Here is a 22,634-nt window from a genome sequence, read left to right on the forward strand (position 1 = left end):
CAATGAAGATTTTAAATGAGTCCTGCCTGGAAAAATATGTGAAGATAATCTGTATTTTACTGTAATCTGGCATATTCTAGGCAAAAAAGCCCCTTCATTCAGGAACCCTTTCTTATCTAGTGATACATCATCCTAAGCATTAACCACAAAGGAGAAAAGGAAGAAATGCATCTTAAGTTCTTGTGCTATACCCGTTCTCTGAAGCTGAGCTTTGCCATCAAAAAGCACCCCCAAGACAATCCCTGAAGAGATCAATTATTCTGTTTTGGCACAGCACCTTTGGATTTAAAGGTGAAAGCTTGTACCTTCTGAGCATTAGGGTTTCCTTTGCACTTGTTCTCCCCCTTTCCCATGCCATTCTCTCCCTTGAACCCAAGGTATGAGAACAGCCATCTGCTTTCAGCTTTTTCAGTATCCTTTTTCCTATCCTACCCATTCCATAAACCACCATTTTTATATTAGGAAGTGTGCATTACTGCATTTATTTTCCTGTTGTATCTTGAGCGTGTGCTTTGGAGTGCATGGTGGAATAGCTACTGACTAAGCCAGGTCTGCTCTTCTAGACATTCAAGTTTCAAACAAATTCTTCTTTTCCACTCCTGAACATTGCTTTGTGCAGAAAACAGAAATATCGATGTTATTTCTAAATTCAGCCACTAAGCAGTTAAATCTGAAGATCATGCTAGAGATATTTTCAAGACACCACAGATGTGCTGCAGCAAACAGACTTAGGCTGGAGAAAAAATGTGGGTTTTTTTTAAAAAAAAGTTAATGCTAGGTAAAAAAAATAGCCGTGTTGTTCAGATTTTGCAAAGAAGTTGAAATAAGGTTGTCATTTTAAAATTACTGATTCTGAACTGACTCAGCATGTTAGGTGAGATCAGTTTGGTTTCACTGGATTCAGAACCATATTCAACATCTGATGTATTAGTGCTCCATCAAAATGGAAAGGCAAACCCCAATGCCTTCACTGAGGGCAGTAATTTATTCACTGGGGTCAAACTGATCTCACTGAAGATAGATTTAGGCTCTTTCTCATAATATCATTAAAGCTACTTTACATTTAAACCATCTCCTCTGTGTTTTACAGAGTGATAACCATCAATAGTCCCCATTCTTTTTTCACCTGTGATAGCAAGAGCTCCAAAGGTGACTAATGCAGGTTGGCTCAGTGCACTTCTTTGTAGACACCACCATGCTGCAAGTGTAAATAAGCTGGGGTCCACATATTCTAAACCTACTGGATGAGCGTACAAGATAATTATTCTTCATAAAACCAGGTCTGTTATGGCACTCTTCCCCAGGTGCAGGCATCTCTTTTCCCTAGACTTGTGGACACTGCCTCAGCTCTTGCTAGTCCTTTGCTTCATTATTTGCATACCTTTAGGTCACCGTCATTATTGTGGGCACAAGAATAACAAGCTTCTTTTTCCTAACCACTCACTTCACATATGAAAGCTTCTGAGACTTAAATATCTTTGAAAACAAGGAAATGGAGAAATCCTGAGATTTTCTGCCTGTGTGCGACCTTCCTCATTCTGGGGAGCACTTTTGGTTAGCTTTACCCCTTCTAGCTTTTCTCCTAAGTCCATTTATTTGTAGCCAGCAATTCCCATAAATCTCTGCCATTTTAACCATACCACCCTGGAGATGCATCCTCTTCCACACAGGTGGGCATGCTACTTATTATGGACAAAGTAGGAAACTGTTCTGTAGGGTAGAAGGGCGGAGAATAACCAAAGACAGGTTTCTATTTAATTGCATTCTCAGTGATAGTCTTTCAGTTGGGTATTAAATGTCTTTTAGTGGGCAGGACTACCCTCTGAGTTGTTATTCACGTTTAGTTTGGAATAGAAAACAGAATCCCTAATCTCATAGAAACTTTTTTCTTGTGTATAAATATAGATTAATCCTTCTGAGAGGGAGATTTCTTGTTAACCTGAGGCAGCTGGGTGAATATAAAGGTTTTGTTTCAGCTCTTGAAAATGATATTCTAAACATGCCAGAGGGAATAGTAGGGTTGAAATGAAGATATTTAGCAAACGTTTCTTGTAGTTTGCAGTTAGATGTTCCTCCCTCTGTCTAATTACAGGCATGCAAGATGCCTCAAAGAAGCTTACAGAGTCTCTTCATGAAGTGTATGAACCAGATTGGTATGGACGAGAAGATGTGAAAATGATTGGAGAGGTAAGATGTGTGGAAAGAGGAAAAAAGTATTTTGGCTGCAAATGGATTTTCTGAGCTAATGAGAAGTGTACATCTAAAATTTCTCTTAATTTTTCGTTGCATCTTAAATCCTGTTTTGAGCATAGAAATTATTGGTCTTGTGAAATGCACCTCCTGCTGACTGTATGCTGCATTTGCAACGTCTGTTTTATGAACTAGCTTACATAAGCTCCCACTGAGGTCAGCATCAGTGCGAGCAGAATCGGTCCTGATAGTGACTGATTGACAAGTTTGTACAAGGTATCTTGCATACGGTTTCACAGTCAGGATTCTCAGTTCTACTGAGGATTGAAAATTATCAAATGTGCTTATCCTTTTGTGCAGTGTAACAACTGTTGAGCCAGTGGTGCTAAACAGGATACTTGATGGGATGCTCACCTAGCTCTGACGAAAATATGGAATTAAAGGCCAAATTAGACTGCAGAGCACTATTCATTTTAGCCTTTCTGAGGTTCCTTCAGTGATCCTTTCAGAAAAATAAGCTTTTCTAGAGGACATCGCTTAACTCAAGGTGCTCTGAATTGCCTGCTTAAACAGCCTTAATTCTAGGGGGAATCTGTCAGCAAGTGTGCTAGTAGTGACAAGATAGTGCAAACTGTTATCAGTGCAGCTTTTAACCACCTAGCATCCAGTGTACAAGACTACTTGGATAATATAATTAACAAGAAACTGGAAGATGGAGCAATCTTCTCAGATCAGTGTAATATTTGCTTTTCTTCTCTGTGGCTGCTTTCCTCTACCCTTCCGTGCTGCTGAAGACATGACATGTTTTTGATTTTAAAAGCACCCCACTTCCAAACTGTATAAGTTAAGATACCATACCATTTATATTGTTTTAGGTTAAACAGCTGGAAGATCTCCTGTTGCATCATGCTGTAGACTATTAGATTTTACACTTAGAAATTTGTAATTGTGTATGAAAGGACCAAAATTTGGCTCTTAATCTCTGTTAGATACAGGGGTAAATGTTAGATGTGTCTTTGTCCTGTTTTCAGCTGAGATAAGAGTTAATTTTCTTTCTAGTAGCCGGTATAGTGCTGTGTTTCAGGAGGGGGAGGTGTGAGCGAGTGGCTGCGTGGTGCTTAGTTACTGACTGGGGTTAAACCACGACAGTCTTCTTAATAAGAGACTCATGTGGACAACATGACAAAATTTCTGCTCCTGATTTTTTTTCCTTATATAATCACAAATGTAGACTTATGCATCCCTCAACCTGGAGTAACGAAGAATGATATATTTGTGTAGTCCAGGATATAAATGATCATTCCAAAAGTAATTATATAAATGATATATTGATATAATGAGATATTAATATAATGATATATTTGTGCAGTCCAGGATATAAATGATCATTCCCCCTAAATGACCTTATTCTGTATGGTAGGAAAGGTGATGCCTTAAAGAACTCTTCAGCAATGTTACAGCAATGTTTTTTGAGCCCATTAGCTTTCAGAAAACCTCCATGATTTTAATTTGACCAAAATACGTATCAGCAAGATACAAAGGCAAATGCACAGGACTGGCAGTTGCTTGCTATGATCTAATGCTGTGCTACTCTGTAGACCACTGTGATTAAATATTGTGTTAATAAATTAGGTATTTCTTTTAAGTATGATTAATAGATTGTAATAATTCATTAGGGATTCTGTTAGGGTAAGAAATGAATGAACTAAATGCTGGCATCACACAGAATTTATAATATATCCTGTAGCGGCTCATGATAAAACAAACACTAGGGAATAGCTTTCCCGACTAGCCGGTGAGAATAACAGCCCTGCAAAGCAGTGCTCACCCTCTTTAGCCTTCCTCCCATCAAAGGCGGGAGCTCAGTGATTTTTGAAATGTGCAAAGAAAAGGGGGAATCAGGATGTTTAATACGTGCTAATGACTTGTTCAGTTCAGAGCCTGGGACCTCCAGCTCTATGTAACAGGATTTGCTTCTGGCAAGGAATCTCATCCTGCTCCCTATGGGGTCCTTGTCACATCAGCAGCATTAGCATGTTCTTAAAAACCAGAAAACTACAAGGGATGTCTCTTGGTGACTACCCCAGAGCTGCAAAGGGGGCTGGGCAAAAGCACTGTAGCTTCTGTGGGGGGAGGAATTTTGTTTTGGTTTGCCTGCTGATGTTGACACATTTCATATCTGGCCTCCCAGTTCTCTAGCAGTGTGAGGTATAGTTCTTGTCTGTCCATTGGCCATTTCATCAAACATACCTTAATGGCACAAAAAGTATGGGATGGAAGCACCTTTCTTAGGTGCTTTTATTTTAAAAATGAGCAATCAAAACTAAGCTTACAATTCCATGTAAATTATGGGAAACCCACTTTATTTTTGTTCCTTTATTTTATCTAGTCTTCTAATTTTAGTTGTGCTTCTTTTCTCTGTAAGGAGGGTTCATCATTGATGCCGTAAGAACTAGGGCAGCTTCAGATTCTGTGTTGTTGGCCCTCGGGGACCTGAAACCCTGAGGAAGAACTTGAATCCTTGTTATCCTTATTTTCACATAGCAGTTACTATTTGAAAGAGTGAAAGCACAAACTAGTTGTTAAACTAAATCTTTTCTTGTGAATTAAAACTTGCAATGTCAAGGTATTCCTTTTCATTTACTTTATAAGCGGACTCTGATTTATTCTGATTAACGAAGAACATTTTAAAACTTCGGAAAGACTAATCTTTACCAATTACATTTGTATTTCTCCTAGGTTTGGAGTGGAATCAAACTTCTAAGTGCATTTTCCTCTTTTCTACCTTTACAGAAATGTGATGAACTTTGGGAAGACTTCCATCAAAAACTGGTGGATGGGTCATTGTTGACCTTGGATACATATCTAGGACAATTTCCTGATATCAAAGTACAGTAATGGTTTTCTATAAAGGACAATTTGTAAAATTACTGTTGAGTCATAAAATAAATAGAAAATGAGATTACAAGCAAAGAAAAATAAAAAAGCCGGGGGGGGGGGGGGAGGTGGAAGTCATTCTCTTCTGCAATGTAAAAGATGTTGTTCTGTAAGCAAATCCCTGACATTAGGCTGCACTGATTTTCCGAGTGGACAAAACTGGTTTTAATGCCGTAGTACTTGGAAGTAAATTAGCCTTTGTAGATAAAACTCTTATGTTTTTTTCTGCTGCTATTTATTTGATATGAGAGAATTCTCACCGACTTCAACAGGGATACGTTAAGCTCTTCAGCTGTTAAAATGCCAGACAAATTATGACATGAAAAGCAGGCCTTTTCTTACTGGCTAGATGCACCTGTGGGTTTCTAAATATCTTTCTCTTAACTAAGCCACAGTTCCTCTCTTTTAATTAGTTACAAAAATATTTTTTAATACACATAAGGAGAGACTTATGCAGCTTCTAGCCTCTCCGAGATGCCTGTCTGGTGTACAGCCCAGGGAGATGGTTGCTAAATGAACTGTGTGGGGATAAAGAATCATTACAAGTGAGAGGTAGATACATTTATATTTTAATGTGACTGTCTGGACATAGCTGGAAATACTTTGTGGTGGTTTATAATTGAATAGGTATCAGACAGTCATCCCCTTTGTCATTTACATCAGGGACTAAAGAAAAAATAATAAAAAAATCCCAACATTACTGATGTTCAGTCTCAAACTTGCTTGTAAATCAAACTGTTCTTATGCCCTCTCAGCATGTGGCATTTACATATAATATATGGCTTTGTAAAGTCAGTATATATCAAAGGACTTTTGTTTAGTTTTAAAAGAATTATAACAGGTAGATTAGAATTCCTGTTGTATGTTGAACTCCAGTTATCTTAGTTATGTGTCAGAGCAACTATACCGAGAAGTATATTTTAAGCATTTTTCCAAATCCAGAAAAAAATTACATTAATTATTCATTAATTTAGCACACTATATATAAGGGAAATAGATGGTGTTACCATGAGTTTAACAGGTTCAATTATTCTGGAGAATGAGACAAGTCTTGCATAACATTGATATCTCACTTCTAAGGCCTGTAAGCCCTACACCCACAAAAAACCCTTCCATACCATCTGTAAATTGCTTCCTTATTTAAAATAAGGTGATTAGTTTTCTCTCTCACCATGACCATGTTCCTGCGTGATACAGTAATTCAGATACTAAGCAGATAAGGGAGAATAACAATGTGTCAAAAACTTAAATGACAACATAGGTAGAATAGCTTTTTAAAAAGTGCTATTTGTGCTGACTTTCATTTCTACCCCTGTACAGACTCGCATTGCAAAACGAAGCAGAAAGCTGGTAGACTACGACAGTGCAAGGCATCATCTAGAAGCCCTGCAGAGCTCAAAAAGAAAAGATGAAGGCAGAATTACCAAGGTAGTACAATCAGAAAGATGCTGGCAGTAGACTTCGGGAGCTTGGGTGGCATTTGTTTCTGTACAGAAACCGAGCACAAACTTTCTCTTCTTTTTTCCTCTCTCAGAAATTGAGCTAGCAATATCCTTAAGCATAAATGTGTATTGATTATTTTGGTGAAGGCATGCCCAGCCTCTTTCAGGAGTGAGTCCCTTTTGAGCCCTAACTTTCTCTACTGATGAGACTTGGGGGACAGCAAGTCTTGTGTTGGCTTCCATGGTGTGGAACGGAGTCACATCCTTGTTAATAAAAAATTAAAAAGACCCACAAAACACCCCCAAAACAACTTTGGCAGGTTTTGTTATGTCATAGTGATTGCAGAAGTCACCTTGTTTCATTTTTGTTTTAGGCAGAAGAAGAGTTTCAGAAAGCACAGAAAGTTTTTGAAGAATTTAACACTGATTTGCAGGAAGAGTTGCCATCTCTGTGGTCACGGTAAGCCTAGGCAGATATTGTCTGGAAGGCCTAGTGGTGGACTAAGTGAACGGAACCAGGGAATTTTAACAAGCTGATAGAAAATGTTTTGATGGCTTCTTGAAGATCCCATCCATTAACCTTCTGAAATAACAACAGGGAAAATGCCTACAAATGATCTGAAATTATACTTATTGTAAGTGTACTTATGCTTATTTTTTTCAGTGTATCTTGGCACTTAAGATTCTTTATCATGTCTTCATTCTGAGGTGCAAAAAGGTCTCCATTTTATGGATAAAGAACTGTGGCAGAGCAAAGAACAGCACATCGTGACTATGACCCACTGCTTCCGTCACCTTTCTCAGAAACCTTGGTGGTGGATACCTGATCCTTTCAAGGAAAAAAAAATGCTTCTATTTAATAAAAAGGATCAAATGTTTCCACTGTAAAAAGTAACTGCACGCTTTTCTAGATTTGCAGTGGGTCTATTTATAGGTCATTTTTCTGTAAAAGGTATCAAAATGAAGAACCTTACAAATGTATAAAGATTTTATGGCAGTTGTTGTTTCCGAGTTCTGATAAAATACTACCAGAGCAGTAGAAGAAGAGAAAAATAATAACTACTTCAGAATACACATTTTGTAGTTTTGTGCTGACTATGTCTGTGATGTAAAAACATTTGATGGCATAGATCATTCATTTGCAATGTATAATCATAGGTTGTGTTTATAAAGAAAATATAGAGACAAAATGAACGGGAGAACAAAAGCAGCAGAAAAACAAGCATCTCATTAGTGTGCTATGTTCTTTAACAAATGACTGTCTGGAGTTGGAAGTGTGTTGTGAGTCACTGAAGTATTCTTTGTCTTCTCTGCCTTCTAAATTAATTCCTGTTAAATTTCAGATCAATAGAGGGTTTTTCTGCTGTGTTTCTGCCTATTTCAGTTGAAAACTGCTTAGCACTCCAAGATATTTATTTTATGGGCTTACTAAAAGTAAAATTGCATATGAATGATTTAGAGTAAGGGCCCTTTTATTTCAATGCGTGTTGCCCACTAACTAGTCTCACGGAATGGTAGAATTTATTTGAGCAATAGGCATCATTTAGAAAGCAATTGCTTTCAGGGTACTTTCTTTTAGTTATTACAATTCTTCGGGAAGAAAACAATCCATTGAGTTAACATTTTGCAGACTTATTCTTACACCAAAGATGATTTTTGTTGATAAAAGTTTGGAGAAATTACACATTAAAGTTTTAAATAGGAAAAAAAAGTCAAAACCTAAGAAAACACCTTCTACTTTCAAAGTGTACAAGAGGTAATGTAATCACTCACCTCAGGCAAGCAGATTTTTGACTGCATGTGCAAAAAATGTCTAGTTTATATTAGAAATTATTTTCTCTTACATACAGATGCATGTATTTCAGAGCCGATTTCTTTAAGGAGGGCTGAGCGTGGGACACCCACCCCCAGGCTGTACTGAGCTGTATACCTTGGAGCTGCCTCCAGAGACACCTGCATCACCTAGGTGCTGCGATAGCATCTAGGGCGCAGGCGCTCGCAGTGCTGGAGTGGTACCTCTCTCCTTCCATGCAATGGTTGCCTGCTGACCAGTGAGAGATGGGGTGCCCCAGAGCCCCTTGCCTGCTGTGTGCTTGTGCCCCACTTGTGCTGATCCTTTTCCAATCTTCCCCTTCTCTAAAACAAGCTGAAGCCCCCCACTGTGGAGTAGTCTCAACTTGTTTCACTCTGTGCAGAGTGAAATATGATGGTTCTTAACACAAAGAGAAATAATCATGAGCAAACTAGTCTGAAATTTTGACATTTGATCCAATTATTTGCTTTGCTAAGAATAATAGTCAAGAATGTTGCTTGTAGTTTGGGAAAAAAAAAAGAATTTATTTGCCTTTGTGGCCCTCCCACCCCTATCTTTTATTCTCTTTTTCCTTCCTTCGTGACATCCTCCGTAGACGAGTTGGCTTCTATGTGAACACCTTCAAAAACGTATCCAGCCTCGAAGCCAAGTTTCACAAGGAAATAGCTTTAGTGAGTAAAAATGAATATCTCATGTATAATAGATTATGTGATATGCATAGCAGCAAGCAAAATGTCTTGTGATGCAGCAGTAAAAAATCTAGCAGAGGCACACGTGAGAATTTGCCCTAGATCCAGATTTGTAGTATAACCTTTGTATTGGTTTCTACTTGCCATTTTTGTACTCTTCTTAAGGAAAGGGCAGCCTGTACAATTTTGGATTACAGTGCATTATCAGTTGTAGCACTAAATTCACTTTCTATTTTGATAACTTCTCCATTCTTTTTAGCATAGTGTGGTCTTCAGTATTTTTTCTGTGTCCAGTTGCTAAGCATCTCATTGCTTTAATCAGTGCAAGAAAAACATGTCAAGCAGTCCCTTCAAGACTGCTATATACATTGTCAGCAATGCAACATTGTATCTGGGACTGTTAGGCAAATAGAGCAGTTTCAGTGAGGATCTTTTGAAAATACCTTGCTAAGTGGTAGTGTAATATATGTAGTAAGCTACTAATAGGAACAGAAATGGTATGGAAAACTTGCTTGACTGAAGTCCCATATAAATTGGGATTAGGTTTTTGAGGGGAAAACATGAATCTTCTCAGCTACCCATGTTGCTTTAAATTTTAGGTGACCTCCTTCATCAGGTCAGGCAGCAGTCAGTCACACTTATAAACTTATTCTCTGAAAAACAGCTTATGTTTTTGATTCTATGGATTGTAATAAGTTTCTACTTAGGCTTTTGATATATGTGGCACTGAGTATTTTTGGAAGGATCTATATGCTATTTTAAAGTTATCAGACTATCTATTACCAGGTTATCAGACCAGATTTATCACCTGTGTTTTTAATCATGACTATAGAGTTTCATATAAACTCAGGCAAGTGTTTTATTTTCTCAGCTATGTCACAAACTATATGAAGTGATGACAAAGCTGGGAGATCAGCACGCAGACAAGGCCTTCACCATTCAAGGGGCACCAAGGTGAGTTTATTGCTTCTTTTTAATGAATTGCATTGCAGTAGGCTTTGTGGGTTTCACCATATGTAGTAATCACCTGCACCATGTGTAGCGATTGCTGCGCAACACGGTCACTGGCTCTGTTCGGGATGGTAGATGAAGGTACCTTGGATGAAGTTGTTGTCAACATGAGTAAAGGTGCAAAACTTCCTTCATCACCCACCTATTTTTCCTTTAAAAAAAATGAAAAGGAATTATCAGCAGATTCTCAGCTGTTGCAATTTAGCCTAGTTTACTGTAGACTGTTACGCCAATTTGTACCGGATAAGTATATAGCTCATTTATTCTTAGATGCTTACTCTACAGCAATGTTGGTAACTCTCAAATTTTTTTTTAAAGCCTTGCAATATTTAGATGTGTTTTTAGCTCCTAAAGGCATATGATTAGGTGAGAATCCCAACCTTTGTAAGGTTGTATCTCCTCTGCTCATGAGGAAAAGTCAAGAAATGTGATCTGCCAGAGCATCATAAAAGCTGATGCAAAAAGAGTGCCACAAAATACCATACTTTAAATGACTTTCAAGAGAAATCTTGTCTTAAAATGTAAACAAAAGCAAAAAAAGTTTAAAATCAGATCATGCTTTCGTAAGGTCAGTGGATGCCAGTGCAGTATTTCTGATTTTTTGCCTGCAACAAATGTAACCTTTCTGCCATAATTTGATCTCTCGGTTCTGTAATAGTGATAGACAGAAGAGGTTGTAATTATGAAACAGTGACACTTTTCAAAACACGATGATATTTCGAGTGAATATGTAAATCCTGAATTTCCAGCCAATCCCAGCTCATCAGAAGCAATCAGAACAATGTTATAGCTACTTCTAATTTGCCCTCAAGATGGACTCAGATTAACAACAATTAAGACTGACCAAGCAACGTAACATCTGCCTCAAACATATGTCTGATAGTTCTACATTTGTTTTGATCTCACTTTGGAAGAACAAAGTATAGAATATTGAACCTTCTGACCTGATGCAAAATTCAAAACTACTTTATTAAGAACGTGTCCAAAATTTTTGTTTTGGATTAGTTCAGCATTAATCCATGCTTCTATATACTTACACACTGCCTCCAAGGAGTTTTTAGCTCATGCGTCACCACTTCCAGCCCCTTTCAGATGGATTCACGAGCTGGACTATGTTTCCATAAAGCATTTGTAACATACCTTTATGGGATGAAAAGTAAAGTTGTGTTGGAAAACTTCAAGAAGTTTTTGTAATAAACAGGTATCTTGGCCACCTGTGTCTCCTAGACCATGTCCAGTGTGCACATGCTCGTTCCCACTGAGTTACTGTTTCCATTAATGAGTGAAAGAAAAAAGACTAATTCTAGCTGCAAATGAGTAGACATAAGTAAAGGCAGTGTGATCTTCTTAACTTATTTTTAAAATGTTTTTTAAAAATACATTTTTTTTTTAATTACCATGTTGCTGTCTTTTGCTGTACTGTTCGCAGAGCCTTATGTGAAAATTTTGATAGATTTTGACTTCCATTATTAGTTATGGTGCTCTAAAAGACTACTCGAGAGTGGGTCTTTGTAAGATAAAACAGCTTTCCTTTTTAGATACATGAGAAGTAGATACTAGACAAGTACAGTACCTAATCTTTCCTTTAAAGAACTGTATAAAATAAACATCTTAAAAACTTGTATGCTACTGAATATGCTAAAGGCAAATATTGTAGCTTGGAAATAAATTTCTTAATAACTGCTTATTTTTTTCTTTTTTAATATTTCCACAGAAAGAGGTGGTGAGTGTGAGCTAAGTCTCTCCTTTCTAAAGAACAAATTTTTCTTGTGTTAGCATTAGGAACATGTTTATGGTGTGGTCTCCTCAATCAGGTAGCGCTTTTGTTCTCCCTGAAGATGTGTAGGACTTGCTCTTCTTTTAACAAGTACTGTGGTCGTTGAGTGCTATAGTTTATACCCTCCCCGAGTTGTCAGCTTTCAGCATTTCTAGGTAGCTGAATATGTCTCGGTGTTTGCAGCAGGTGCTTTCATGGGAAGGGCAGATCTTTTCTCAGGACTTCATCAGATCTTTTCTTAGTATCAGCAGAGCTCTGTTGAAGTCACTTGACTACTGCTTGTTTATAGTTGTGGCGAGTTGTCCCTCTAAATAGCGATATCTTTATAATAACCTTGGTTGTTTTATTTTATTGAAACCTTTCTGAAGTTGCTGAGCTTTTAAAATTATTTGCATTACTCATTGTTATGCCTTCCCCTGGGGTTTTTATCTTTAGAGCCTTTTATTCTGAGAACTGTGTAAAATGAAGACAATAATTCCATCTCACATTTTATGATCATTACAAACTTGTACGTGAAACATTACTTCAAATACAGAATCTGATAAAATGCAGGTACTCTGTTTCCCTCAACTTCTAATGATCAGGTAAACAGATGTTCAAAAAATCAAGATCACTCAAAATTAAAACTTCCTTTGACAATGTAGATGACTGAATTTTAATTGAATTTAATTGTAGCTTTAGTCATTATATAATCGCTCAGTTCATCTCCAGTGTGTACTGCCTTCTGTGATCACTGGCATTACATCAGGGATGCAGTTCAACAATTGCATCAAATTGTCAAGGTAATAAGTCAGCATGATATGTATGTCCTCACCATTGCTTTGTTTCCATCTAGTGATTCAGGTCCACTCCGCATTGCAAAAACACCGTCACCGCCAGAGGAGGTCTCTCCCCTGCCTAGCCCTACTGCTAGTCCCAATCATATGCTGGCACCAGCATCTCCGGCACCAGCCCGGCCTAAGTCACCCACACAGGTAAGTGGAAACTTAACAGGAGAAAATGGCCTGTTGTGCGATAAAAAAATAGCTGAGATGATATATATGGTGGATTTTTCATCTAGGCAGTCACTGAGAAACAAGAGGGAGGCCACTGGCTCCATTGCAGTCTGCTTTGTTGATTGGTTGTTCATCCCTGTGTCACAAGCGTGGGTGGAAAGTGGTTTTTATATAAGGGGGAATGAAGAAAATTTAAGGTGCCCGGTGAACTGGGGGGATTTATGGTGACTAAGCAACACGTTTCTTAAAAAGCTGCATAGTCTCTAAGGACCCTGATAATTAAAGGCTTATTGGTTGTTATTAACACTGGATTGAGAAGTTTGATACTGTTGGAGTCAGTGGAGCCATTTCTATTCTCACCAGTATTGGTGAAAATAATAATCAGTTTCATGCATCAGTTTCATCTGTAGCATAAGAGTTGTACCTGATACTTTGTGAACACATCAAAGACTTGTGTTATTGTCACTGATGTTTTCAGAATTGGGATAGCTTCTGTGCTGATTGCTATTTCAATGGGGGGAGCATATCAGAAGTTTAGTTTTGCATTTAGTTACATGTGAACACACTTGTTTTCTCTGGTCTCCCAAAACGTGACACCTCACTGCCTGAATATTCATCTGGTATGACTCAGTTTAGTCTTACTGGTGCCAATGGTGTTATGTCACTATACCACCTGAGGATTTTTTTGTGGTTGGGTTTTTTGGTTTTGGGTTTGGTGGTTTTTTTTATTTTGACAGATTTTAAAATTAAACAATAGTATTTGGTATTATTCCAAGCAATTAGTTTGTCATAGTGTCATGATTTAACCCCAGCTGGCAACTAAGCACCACACAGCTGCCCGCTCGCTCCCCCTCCCCCCAGATGAGGGAGAGAGTCAGAAGAGTAACTGTCAGAAAACTTGTGGGTTGACATAAAGTCAGTTTAATAGGTAAAGCAAAAGCTGTGCATGAAAGCAAAGCAAACCAAGGAATTCATTTACCACTTCCCATTGGCAGGCAGGTGTTCAGCCATCTCTGGGAAAGCAGGGCTTCATCACGTGTAACGGTGACTTGGGAAGACAAACGCCATCGCTCCGAATGTCCCCCCCCTTCCTTCTTCTTCCCCCAGCTTTCTATGCTGAGCATGACATCATATGGTATGGAATATCGCTTTGGTCCGTTGGGGTCAGCTGTCCTGGCTGTGTCTCCTCTCAGCTTCTTGTGCACCCCCAGCCTACTCACTGGTGGGGTGAGGAGTAGAAAAGGCCTTGGTTCTGTGTAGTCACTGCTCAGCAATAACAAAAACATCCCTATGTTATGAACACTATTTTTAGTGCAAATCCAAAACGTAGCTCCATACCAGCTACTATGAAGAAAATTAACTCTATCCCAGCCAAAACCAGCACACATAGTTATGTGAATCTCTGAAGAGCTGGGGGAATTAGTAACCTAAGCACCTTTGAGGTGCTATGGTTCCCAGAGATGATATGCTCTTAGCATTAAGTAGGGTTTAAAGGTAGTGACAGGTGGGCAGGAACAAAATCCCAAAGCTAAATGAGAATGAACTTAAGAAGCCAAAAATCTGCAGAGGCCTTGTTCTATGCAGTATCACCCTTCCAGCTATGGGCTGCATAGGAGAGAAAGTGCCTTGTACTGCGTGCCTATCACAGCAGAAAAAAAATCAGCCAAGAAATGCTTTCATATGAAATCTTAAACCTTGAGCTGGAACGAATTTGAAACATAGAGTTGTTTTTGCTTTTCCCATAATGTTTATTTCAATGCATTTGGTGGCAAACAGATGTTCAGTTCCTTTCAGTCCACGACTTATTCCCACTTTTAAGGTGAAGCAGCATAGATAAAAACCTAATGCAAATTGTTTAGTCCTAGCTTAAAGCTCTTTCCCTGAACTAGTCTGTGACATTTTTGCTGTCTGTCTAGCTGAGGAAAGGTCCACCAGTCCCACCGCTGCCTAAGCTCACACCCACAAAAGAGTTGCAACAGGAGAACATCATTAACTTCTTTGACGACAACTTTGTCCCAGAAATCAATGTGACGACCCCATCACAGGTAAGCTTCAGAGGATGGTGTATGGGTCCAACCTTGCAATCATCCTTAGTTCTCCAAGATAGTGGCCTTAGGGCTGATCTCCGGGGAGGAAGGAGAAGGGTGCAGCTAGAAGGCAGAGGCACAATTATCCTTTTATGTTGTCTTGAAATGGTCACACATACAGTGTTTTATCTTTGAATAGGTGACACATAATCACTCAAAAGGGGTAACATTGCTAACACATTGAATAAAATGAGAGATTTCCCAAGAGACCTGACTAAAAATGCTGTGAAATGCAGCCATGTTTGAGACTTAACTGAATCCAGGTTGCATTGCAAGCTGAGAGTTCATCTAAGATGCTTTTTCCTAATCCTAAGCATCTCAAGTGGCACTTTACAGTGATCCTTCATTATTTTTGCTTCTTCTACCAAAATCATAAAAACTATTGCTTTTTTCTTCTGAGTGATTAAAAAAAAAGGAATTTGGCTGCTTTAATCAACTTTTTGCAGGTATAAAAAGCTGTTCCAGCTAGATTATTCATTCATTTGGTTTCGAGTAATAGAAACATTAGTTACACATCAGAGAAGTGATCAAAGTTACTTTCAACTCATTATTATGAAATTATGAAATTTTTAAAAATTGCGTTTAACAAACAGAAAAGCCAGAGTTGTGTAAAATAGGTCTGTATAATTTGTATTCAGTTATTCGGCTTTTATGCAGTTATGGTAGCTGCTTGTTTGTTCAATAATGGACCCTTTCTATTATGGTAATTACAAGTCTGAAATCTGAGTCTGTGTCTGATAGACTGGGGAGAAATATGCAGATCTGAAGCTTATGCAGAATGTTTATGAATTTTTGTTTTCATGTGAATTACTGTTTTTGTACTAATTCATTTGACAACACGAGAATGTAGGCACAACAATGAAAAAATTATTTTAGAAAATTTGAACATGTGATGTGATGTTTTGTTTTCTTGTGGAGGGAAGAAAAAGGCATTGTCATCCCTAGGGATCTATTTGGATGAGAAAAGAGTTATTTATAGTTAAGTCCCCATGCAATTAAAGAATTAATGGCAGCTCCCAGAATACAGCTGCTGCTGGGCCCTCCTGCTGAAGGGAGATTGCATCACTCTGACAGCATGAGCCTTGACATCAGTGGTAAGTCAGTGTATCCTGTGCTAGAAGTGGTCCCCTGCATTAAATGCTGTATTCACCTAACCTTCACCTGTCAGGCCAGCCAGGGAAACAGAAATTGAACTGATTTGTTTTTCCATTAAGAGCTGACACTGGAACAGGGCTTTAAATGAGTATAAGTCACATTTCCAGAATCTTTACAGCCTTTCTACGAGAGATTGGTATAAAAATGGAATGGCATAATAAAGGTGGGGCATGCTCCTGTGAACTGAAATCTTTCCTTTGTCTCAAGGAAAAATTGATCTCCCTTCAGTAAGTGATTTATGTCCCTCCCTCCTGCACATTCACTGACCTGGGAATGACCTAAACTATTCCCTGGTCACCTTCTCATGATTCATCTGCACTTCTCCCTCCACAAAACCCACCCCCATCAATAAAGCATCCTTACTATATCTAAGTATGTACAGGCATACCCAAATAGTGTGACGTATAGGTTTTATGTCCTTCTGTAAGAGAACTAGCTATTGAAAATGTATTGCAAGAAATCATCAGGAAACAAGGACTTATTCCTCTTGGTGTTTATGGCATCTCCTGCACTCCTAGAGCCCTTGTTGGGCAGCATGGAGGAAGCTATTGAGCCTGCAGAGCCCTCTAATGGTGCAGGACTTCCCAAAGGACCACTGCTGGTGTCCCTGGCACTGTCCTCACGCAGAGGCACAAAACCAATGGGCCGATGAATAGAGCTTTCCTGCTTTAATCGCATGTTTCAGAGAGGATTACAAACAGGCCAAACACTTTTCTCCTCTGGAGCACAAATAACCTGTAATTGTTGTTTTACATCTTGGTTTACCAAGCAGTGCTAATGCATTTGGTGCTGTGCAAGATGCTGAAAGACAGTTCTGCTTGATGCTGTTGAATATTTTGGCCCTGATTCAACAAAGCAGCTCACACTTCCAATTTATTCATTGTTAAGAATGGATTTAATTACTGCTAAGTAAAAGAAAGAGGTGAGAAGATATGGTATCTGGGTGACAGGATGAAAGGGTCATTTAGAAATAAGTGTTCCTTGCTTTATTTCTTGTTTTCTTCACATCACATTGCTCCTTAGTGCCCAGTTACTAGCTTGGACACTGTAGACCTTTATAATATGCCCCTTCTGGGTACTTAACATGTCTGTGTCCGACAGCTCTGAAGTGAACAACCCATACCTGCTGGGGCTATTTTAAAGCTTGTACAGACTGTATACAGAGAGAGGGTGGCAGTTTTGGTGGTCCTTGCATTTTTCTTGTGCCTTCTCAATCCCTTGTGCATACAGGTCCTCTGAGAGGTACAGCCTTGCTTCTACCACAGCCGCCTCTTTCAAATGTGGCATTTATTGATGCTTCATCACACTATGGTGGAATTAACACAGGATGATTGGCAGGCCTTCCTGTCACAACTTTGTCCCTTATCCAGGGATTTCCTGAGGCTCCTGTTTCTCCTAATTCTCCATCTGATGTGATATCTCAGTTACACTATATGTTTATTTGGGCCTTTGTTCCTAGAGTTACGACAAGTGTTCTCTTTTGGTCTGAGGTAATGGGTAATGGTAACTTTTGCAGTCGGTGATCAGTACTCTGTCACTACAGATACCTTAGCTGTCATCACACATGGCCTAAGTGAGACTCCTGTGCATTTGATTCAGTCCTCATAAATGACAACTTCATTCTCGAACCTCACTGAAAGATAATGAACTTTTCCATCTCCATCCATTTCTGATTATATGCTAGCTGATGCTGTGTTGTTTCATCAAGCTATATGACCATTCAAGTGCTAGTGCATCAAGGGCGTATGTGATGAAATCTAAATACATCAGATGAAAGACATGACAGAATGAATGTAATGCTGGTTACTGGTGGGGAGGGCTGTTTTGGTTTTGACTTCTTAAAGTGTGAGACTTCACCATGATTCAGCATGTCAGACCAGTTAATCCAGTTATCTGTCATCACCAGTGGCCAAAAGCAGAGGCCAAGGGAAGAGTAGAAGACAAGATAAGCACAGTTGATACTCCTTATACCCCCTTCTCCTATAGTCTCCCAGCCTCCAGCCATTGGCAGCTCAGGGGCTTCCTGAACATGATTCTACGTATTTAGTAATCAACAGACTACTTTGCCGCAAATTTGTTCGGTCTTTCAGCACATGTAAGTTTTTTGCATTCACACTACCCAATGGCAAGGAGATCCCCAGCTGAACTCTGTGCCACATGGAGCACCACCACCTCTTCTTTATTCCATATGTGCCCCCATCAACTTCACTGCCACCTGCCTTCCTGCTTTGGAGGAGTCATGCCTCTCATGCCAGTGTAGACCATGCTCACATTCCCACTAGCATCCCTCTTCCAGACTGAAGAGTTCCAGGTCACTCTGTCATTCCTAGCATGGGAGCTGAAGAGCTATTTTCACCACATTTCCAGGTGACACAGAGAAGTCAGATGTCTTGTGGCATATGGAAGCCATTAATTACTTGTATTTGAACATTTGTTTACCAATAGTAACATTAATTTGGCAAGTTTACACTCCTAAATGTTTTAATAATAGAAAGACTTTGTTTATCATCATCATCATCATTATCTCCTAGTTTTGCTGTTCTTATGACTGCCCTGTTGTAGACTTCCCCTGGCATACACTTTGGTCACAGTCAGAGACAGGAAGCTGGGCTATGTAGTCTGACTCTGTGTTACCATTCTTACATGGGATTATATGTGAATGTATGTGTACAAGTAATTTCCTATGGTATCGTTTCCAGTCTGAACACTTTTCAAAATAGCATGCTAATTAATGCTCTACTATCTATGTATTCTGTAGATCAAAAGATAAGCTTCTCTTGCTATTTAAAAAATACTGAACAACTAGCATTAGGCAGTACTAGCCTTGTTACCAAAACCAAGATGCTTGTCTGGAATATTTATCATTAGTGATAATTAAATCTCAGCTACAGTTTCAGGCTAGTTGAAGCATGCTAATTATTTGTTCATGTTACTTTACAGAGGGAAAGACCTGTAGCTTATTGAACCAATGTATATATTTACAATGACCTCAAAGGCCCTGGCTAATTCATTAATTGCAAACAAAAAAAAGGCTGTAACGTCTAATCCAGTTTTGTAAGAGCAGATCAGTGTAGCAAGATTTAGTGTTATGTGAGATGTTTCCTAAAGTTTGGAACTAAGGGCAGCATTAAAAGTAAATTGTTATTCATGTTCATAATTGAAATTTAATTCAAATGCATTTATGTCCTTCTATATTGGCTTTTTACTAATGTTTCTGTTTGGGGAGAAATTCACTTATGAGACTGTATGGTCATTGGGTGCCATTTTTAACTCTGGTGTCTGACTCAAAGCATTTTAAAAGGGCCTTCACAATTAAACAGGGAACAGTCAGCACTTTTTCAAAAGGGCTGTGATTTGTTTAGCCTGAAAAAGGCAAAGCTGGACTGCAGAGGAAACAAAGGCATCATAAGAGTAAAGCTCATAAAAATAAAATTAAAAGTTACGCTAGAGATCAGAAAAGTTTTCAGAGCTTCTTTCCCTCCTAGATTGCACTGCAGCTAGAAAGCCTGTGATACTTTTTTTTTTTTCTCTTGGGCCCCTTAATATTTTGCTGCTCATGGCAGCTTTTGAAAGATGAGTTTTTCAAGAGTTATATTTCTCTTCCAACAGACTGAAGTTCCTGAAGCTAAGAAAGAGGAATCTTTGCTAGATCTGGACTTCGACCCTTTCAAGCCAGAAGTTGTATCGACTGGAGTTACTCATTCACCCATGTCTCAGGTATCTCTTTGCCTTGAGGTAGGCGAAGCATATGAATGCAGAGTGCTGTGTTTGGTAGCAAAGATTTGCCTCATGTACTAATGAGCAGTGTATCTGCAGTGTCTGCAAAACTTGATCTTCCTGAGCAGTTCTTGTCAGCCATCTCATCTTTCTCCTTCAGTAACTCTACACTTTATGAGGTACTGGAAGGAGAGGAAGTTGTCAGGTGGTAAAATGAGATGTTTGTCAGTGAGAATGGTTGCTGGTACCCTGGCCTTGACTTTGCCGTGCCATTATTTTCCATCGTTAGAATAACTCTTAGTGCCAACATTATAATTCTCCAGCAACTGTTTTTCTGACAATTTTTCTGACCTGGCTTTGACTCTTCATGTCTGGAAAGATGCCTCAGAGGACCTAGGTCTCTCAGAGACAACATGTGATTGTTTTACTATGGTGGAGTTTCTGTACCAAGCAGGGGATAGGATCTGAGTGGTTTTGCTTTTATAAATCTATTTTAGACCTAACCTCAAAGAAAATGAGAGGATGGAGTAGGATATTTCCTTGCAGAATGTTGTGTTAAAGAAATTCTGCATTCTACAGTAATATTTACCATGGTAGTTTCTTGCAGCAATATGAGAAAAAAAAAAGAAGAAAAGTAAAAGGAAAAAAAAAAGGCTGATATATGAGTTGCTGATTTTCATTGGCTTAGCCTAGGGCACCTGCTATTTTAAGATCCAGAACTTGGCCTCATTACCCATAGGGCTGATAGTACAGTAGGGAAGCTCTCCTGGCCGGCAGAGCTGGAGCTCTGTGTTGTACACAGACAAGGAAACAGTATTAAGACACTGTTAGCGAAACCTGTTATCCCTGTGGCTATCGTTAACCTGGCTTGTACGGTGAGATGTGAGAGGACTTAATCAGCTGTTCAGGAATGCAGCACTGGGAAAGGACTGAGAAGACAAGAAGCTTTAAGGCTGAGATAGTCCTGGTTCTCTGCTGATCTCTCTTGGTTGGTGTGCAGTCCTAGTTATATAATGAGATCTGTAGTGATCTCTGATGGCTTATGTACTGTCAGACAAACAGTGTATTGTCAGCTTTCCAAACATTAGCTGGTATTTCTCATTGAGGTTTGTTAGGAGGACTGTTTAATTACAGCAGAGGCTTTGTGCATCTTGCTTTGTTATTTTTCTTGCTCCCTCTAAACAAGGAAAGGGAAAGAAATTCCTCGGCATTCAGTAGTGACGGAAAGCTCTAACAGTGACTTTGCTAGCTCTACCCTTTCAGCTTGTCTTGTAATAATGCTGATTAGGGAGATGGGATCATTAAACCAAAGACATTTAACTTCTGTGACAGAGCACATTTGTGCTTTAGTGAAGAGTTGTTTTAGATTCAACTGTACCATGAAATACAGAATATAATTCAGTGTAGAAAAGTACATTTTAAGTTTTTATCTGGGTGCATAGGAAGCGTTCCCTGAGCACCTTCAGTCTCTCCCCTCCCCTTTCCTCCCAATATATGTGTATGAGAAAGGATGGTCCACATCCATGAGAGCATGTGGATGAGTCAGAGCACCATGTTTTTAAAAGGAGGGAAGATAGCCCTGCAGTCTGGGTTTCAGTCACTGCTATGGCAGCATAGACAGAATGAAACCTGTGGTCACAGTCTTTGGAGAGCCCTGTGCTACCTTGCAGGGAGATTAAGAAGAGAGCCTTTACTCTTATTTCTATATGTGTATAGTTTTTTTCTCAGTCATGGATATTTTCCACAACAAACTGCTGAAGTAGTGATGTGAAGACAGGAATAGTCATCTGTGCCATGTTGCCTCAGGAGGCTTGGCATGACTTTGCTATTGATCATTTAATTAGTTACCTCCCTCCACTGCTCTGCCAGGGTGATCAGATCACAGTAAGTGAGCCCCAGTCTGCCCTTCCTCACTTGCTTTTCTGTTTCTGGTTCAGAAATGGCCTTTCTAAATGTGCCTGGCCCTTGCCTCTGTTTGCTAGCTGTGGTTTGTCTCGCCTTTCCCTCAGTTTGTTCCTTCCCCCTCATACTGAAAGCCTCATGAGCAATGAAAGAAAGATGCAAAATGAGTAATCTCTCCTTCCATGGAAGTCAGTAGGATGACTAGGGTTTGTACAAGTTAGCGCCGTATAAGAATAGACCTACGATTTTTCCTTAAAGCTTGAATGTTCAGCTAACGATGTTATGTGGGAGTAAGCAGGTACACTTGTGAATTCCATCCACAGAAGAAGCATGTACCTGGACTTGAACAAAATTAAACTGATTGAGAAATGGCTGTTGATGTTAATTTGCTGTAAATCTGAGTAGTGAGTTATTACTCTCTCTTTTGTTTGTGAAAGCAGAAATTGTTCAGAGAGCTATTCTGTCCTTATAAAATAAGAAGCAGGCAAGAAAAGAAGTTAAATTCAGCAATTCTTTCTCTCAGGCAAATGTTAGGTGTCACATTTAACATTTGCAAATATTTCAGGAGCAGTTTGACTTTTTACTTTATGAATGTCTTTAGTTTTTGTTTTTCATGGACTTTAACCTAGGTGTGAATATAGTAGATAGGTTTTGAAGCATCTCAGACAGGTTTTGGGCCCAACCAGCACAGTTCTTTTTCAGGTGATGGGCTATTAATATTTAGCATGAAGTCTACGGCTTTTCTTTCTGAAAATAAAATTAAAACTTTGGTCAACTTTCTTGTTTTCTTTCCTGAAAAGCATGCCATTTTCCTCCTAGTGTCAGAGTTATAAGAAAACCCACTTGTTCTCAGTGGATAGCTGGATCATTTTTTAACTGGCTAAAAAATTCTGACCTATGTAAGCTCTTTAAAGCTTAC

The 22,634-nt window shown here is 39.0% G+C and overlaps 1 protein-coding gene across 4 annotated transcripts in view; it reads left to right on the forward strand.

Annotated features, from left to right (window-relative positions):
- The window catches only part of AMPH (amphiphysin), a 136,024-nt gene that overhangs the window by 86,154 nt on the left and 27,236 nt on the right, over positions 1–22,634 (forward strand). For 3 of the 4 annotated variants that reach the window (XM_075745358.1, XM_075745359.1, XM_075745357.1), the window contains exons 4-12: positions 2,093–2,187; positions 4,984–5,079; positions 6,448–6,555; positions 6,944–7,029; positions 8,978–9,053; positions 9,943–10,025; positions 12,695–12,833; positions 14,771–14,899; positions 19,706–19,813. In XM_075745358.1, the coding sequence (XP_075601473.1) occupies positions 2,093–2,187; positions 4,984–5,079; positions 6,448–6,555; positions 6,944–7,029; positions 8,978–9,053; positions 9,943–10,025; positions 12,695–12,833; positions 14,771–14,899; positions 19,706–19,813 (920 nt within the window). Of the gene's footprint in view, positions 1–2,092; positions 2,188–4,983; positions 5,080–6,447; positions 6,556–6,943; positions 7,030–8,977; positions 9,054–9,942; positions 10,026–12,694; positions 12,834–14,770; positions 14,900–19,705; positions 19,856–22,634 lie in introns of all 4 variants that reach the window. The other variant, XM_075745356.1, reaches the window with a different exon arrangement.

Source organism: Balearica regulorum, chromosome 2 (genome assembly GCF_011004875.1).
Source record: "Balearica regulorum gibbericeps isolate bBalReg1 chromosome 2, bBalReg1.pri, whole genome shotgun sequence".
NCBI lineage: Eukaryota > Metazoa > Chordata > Aves > Gruiformes > Gruidae > Balearica > Balearica regulorum.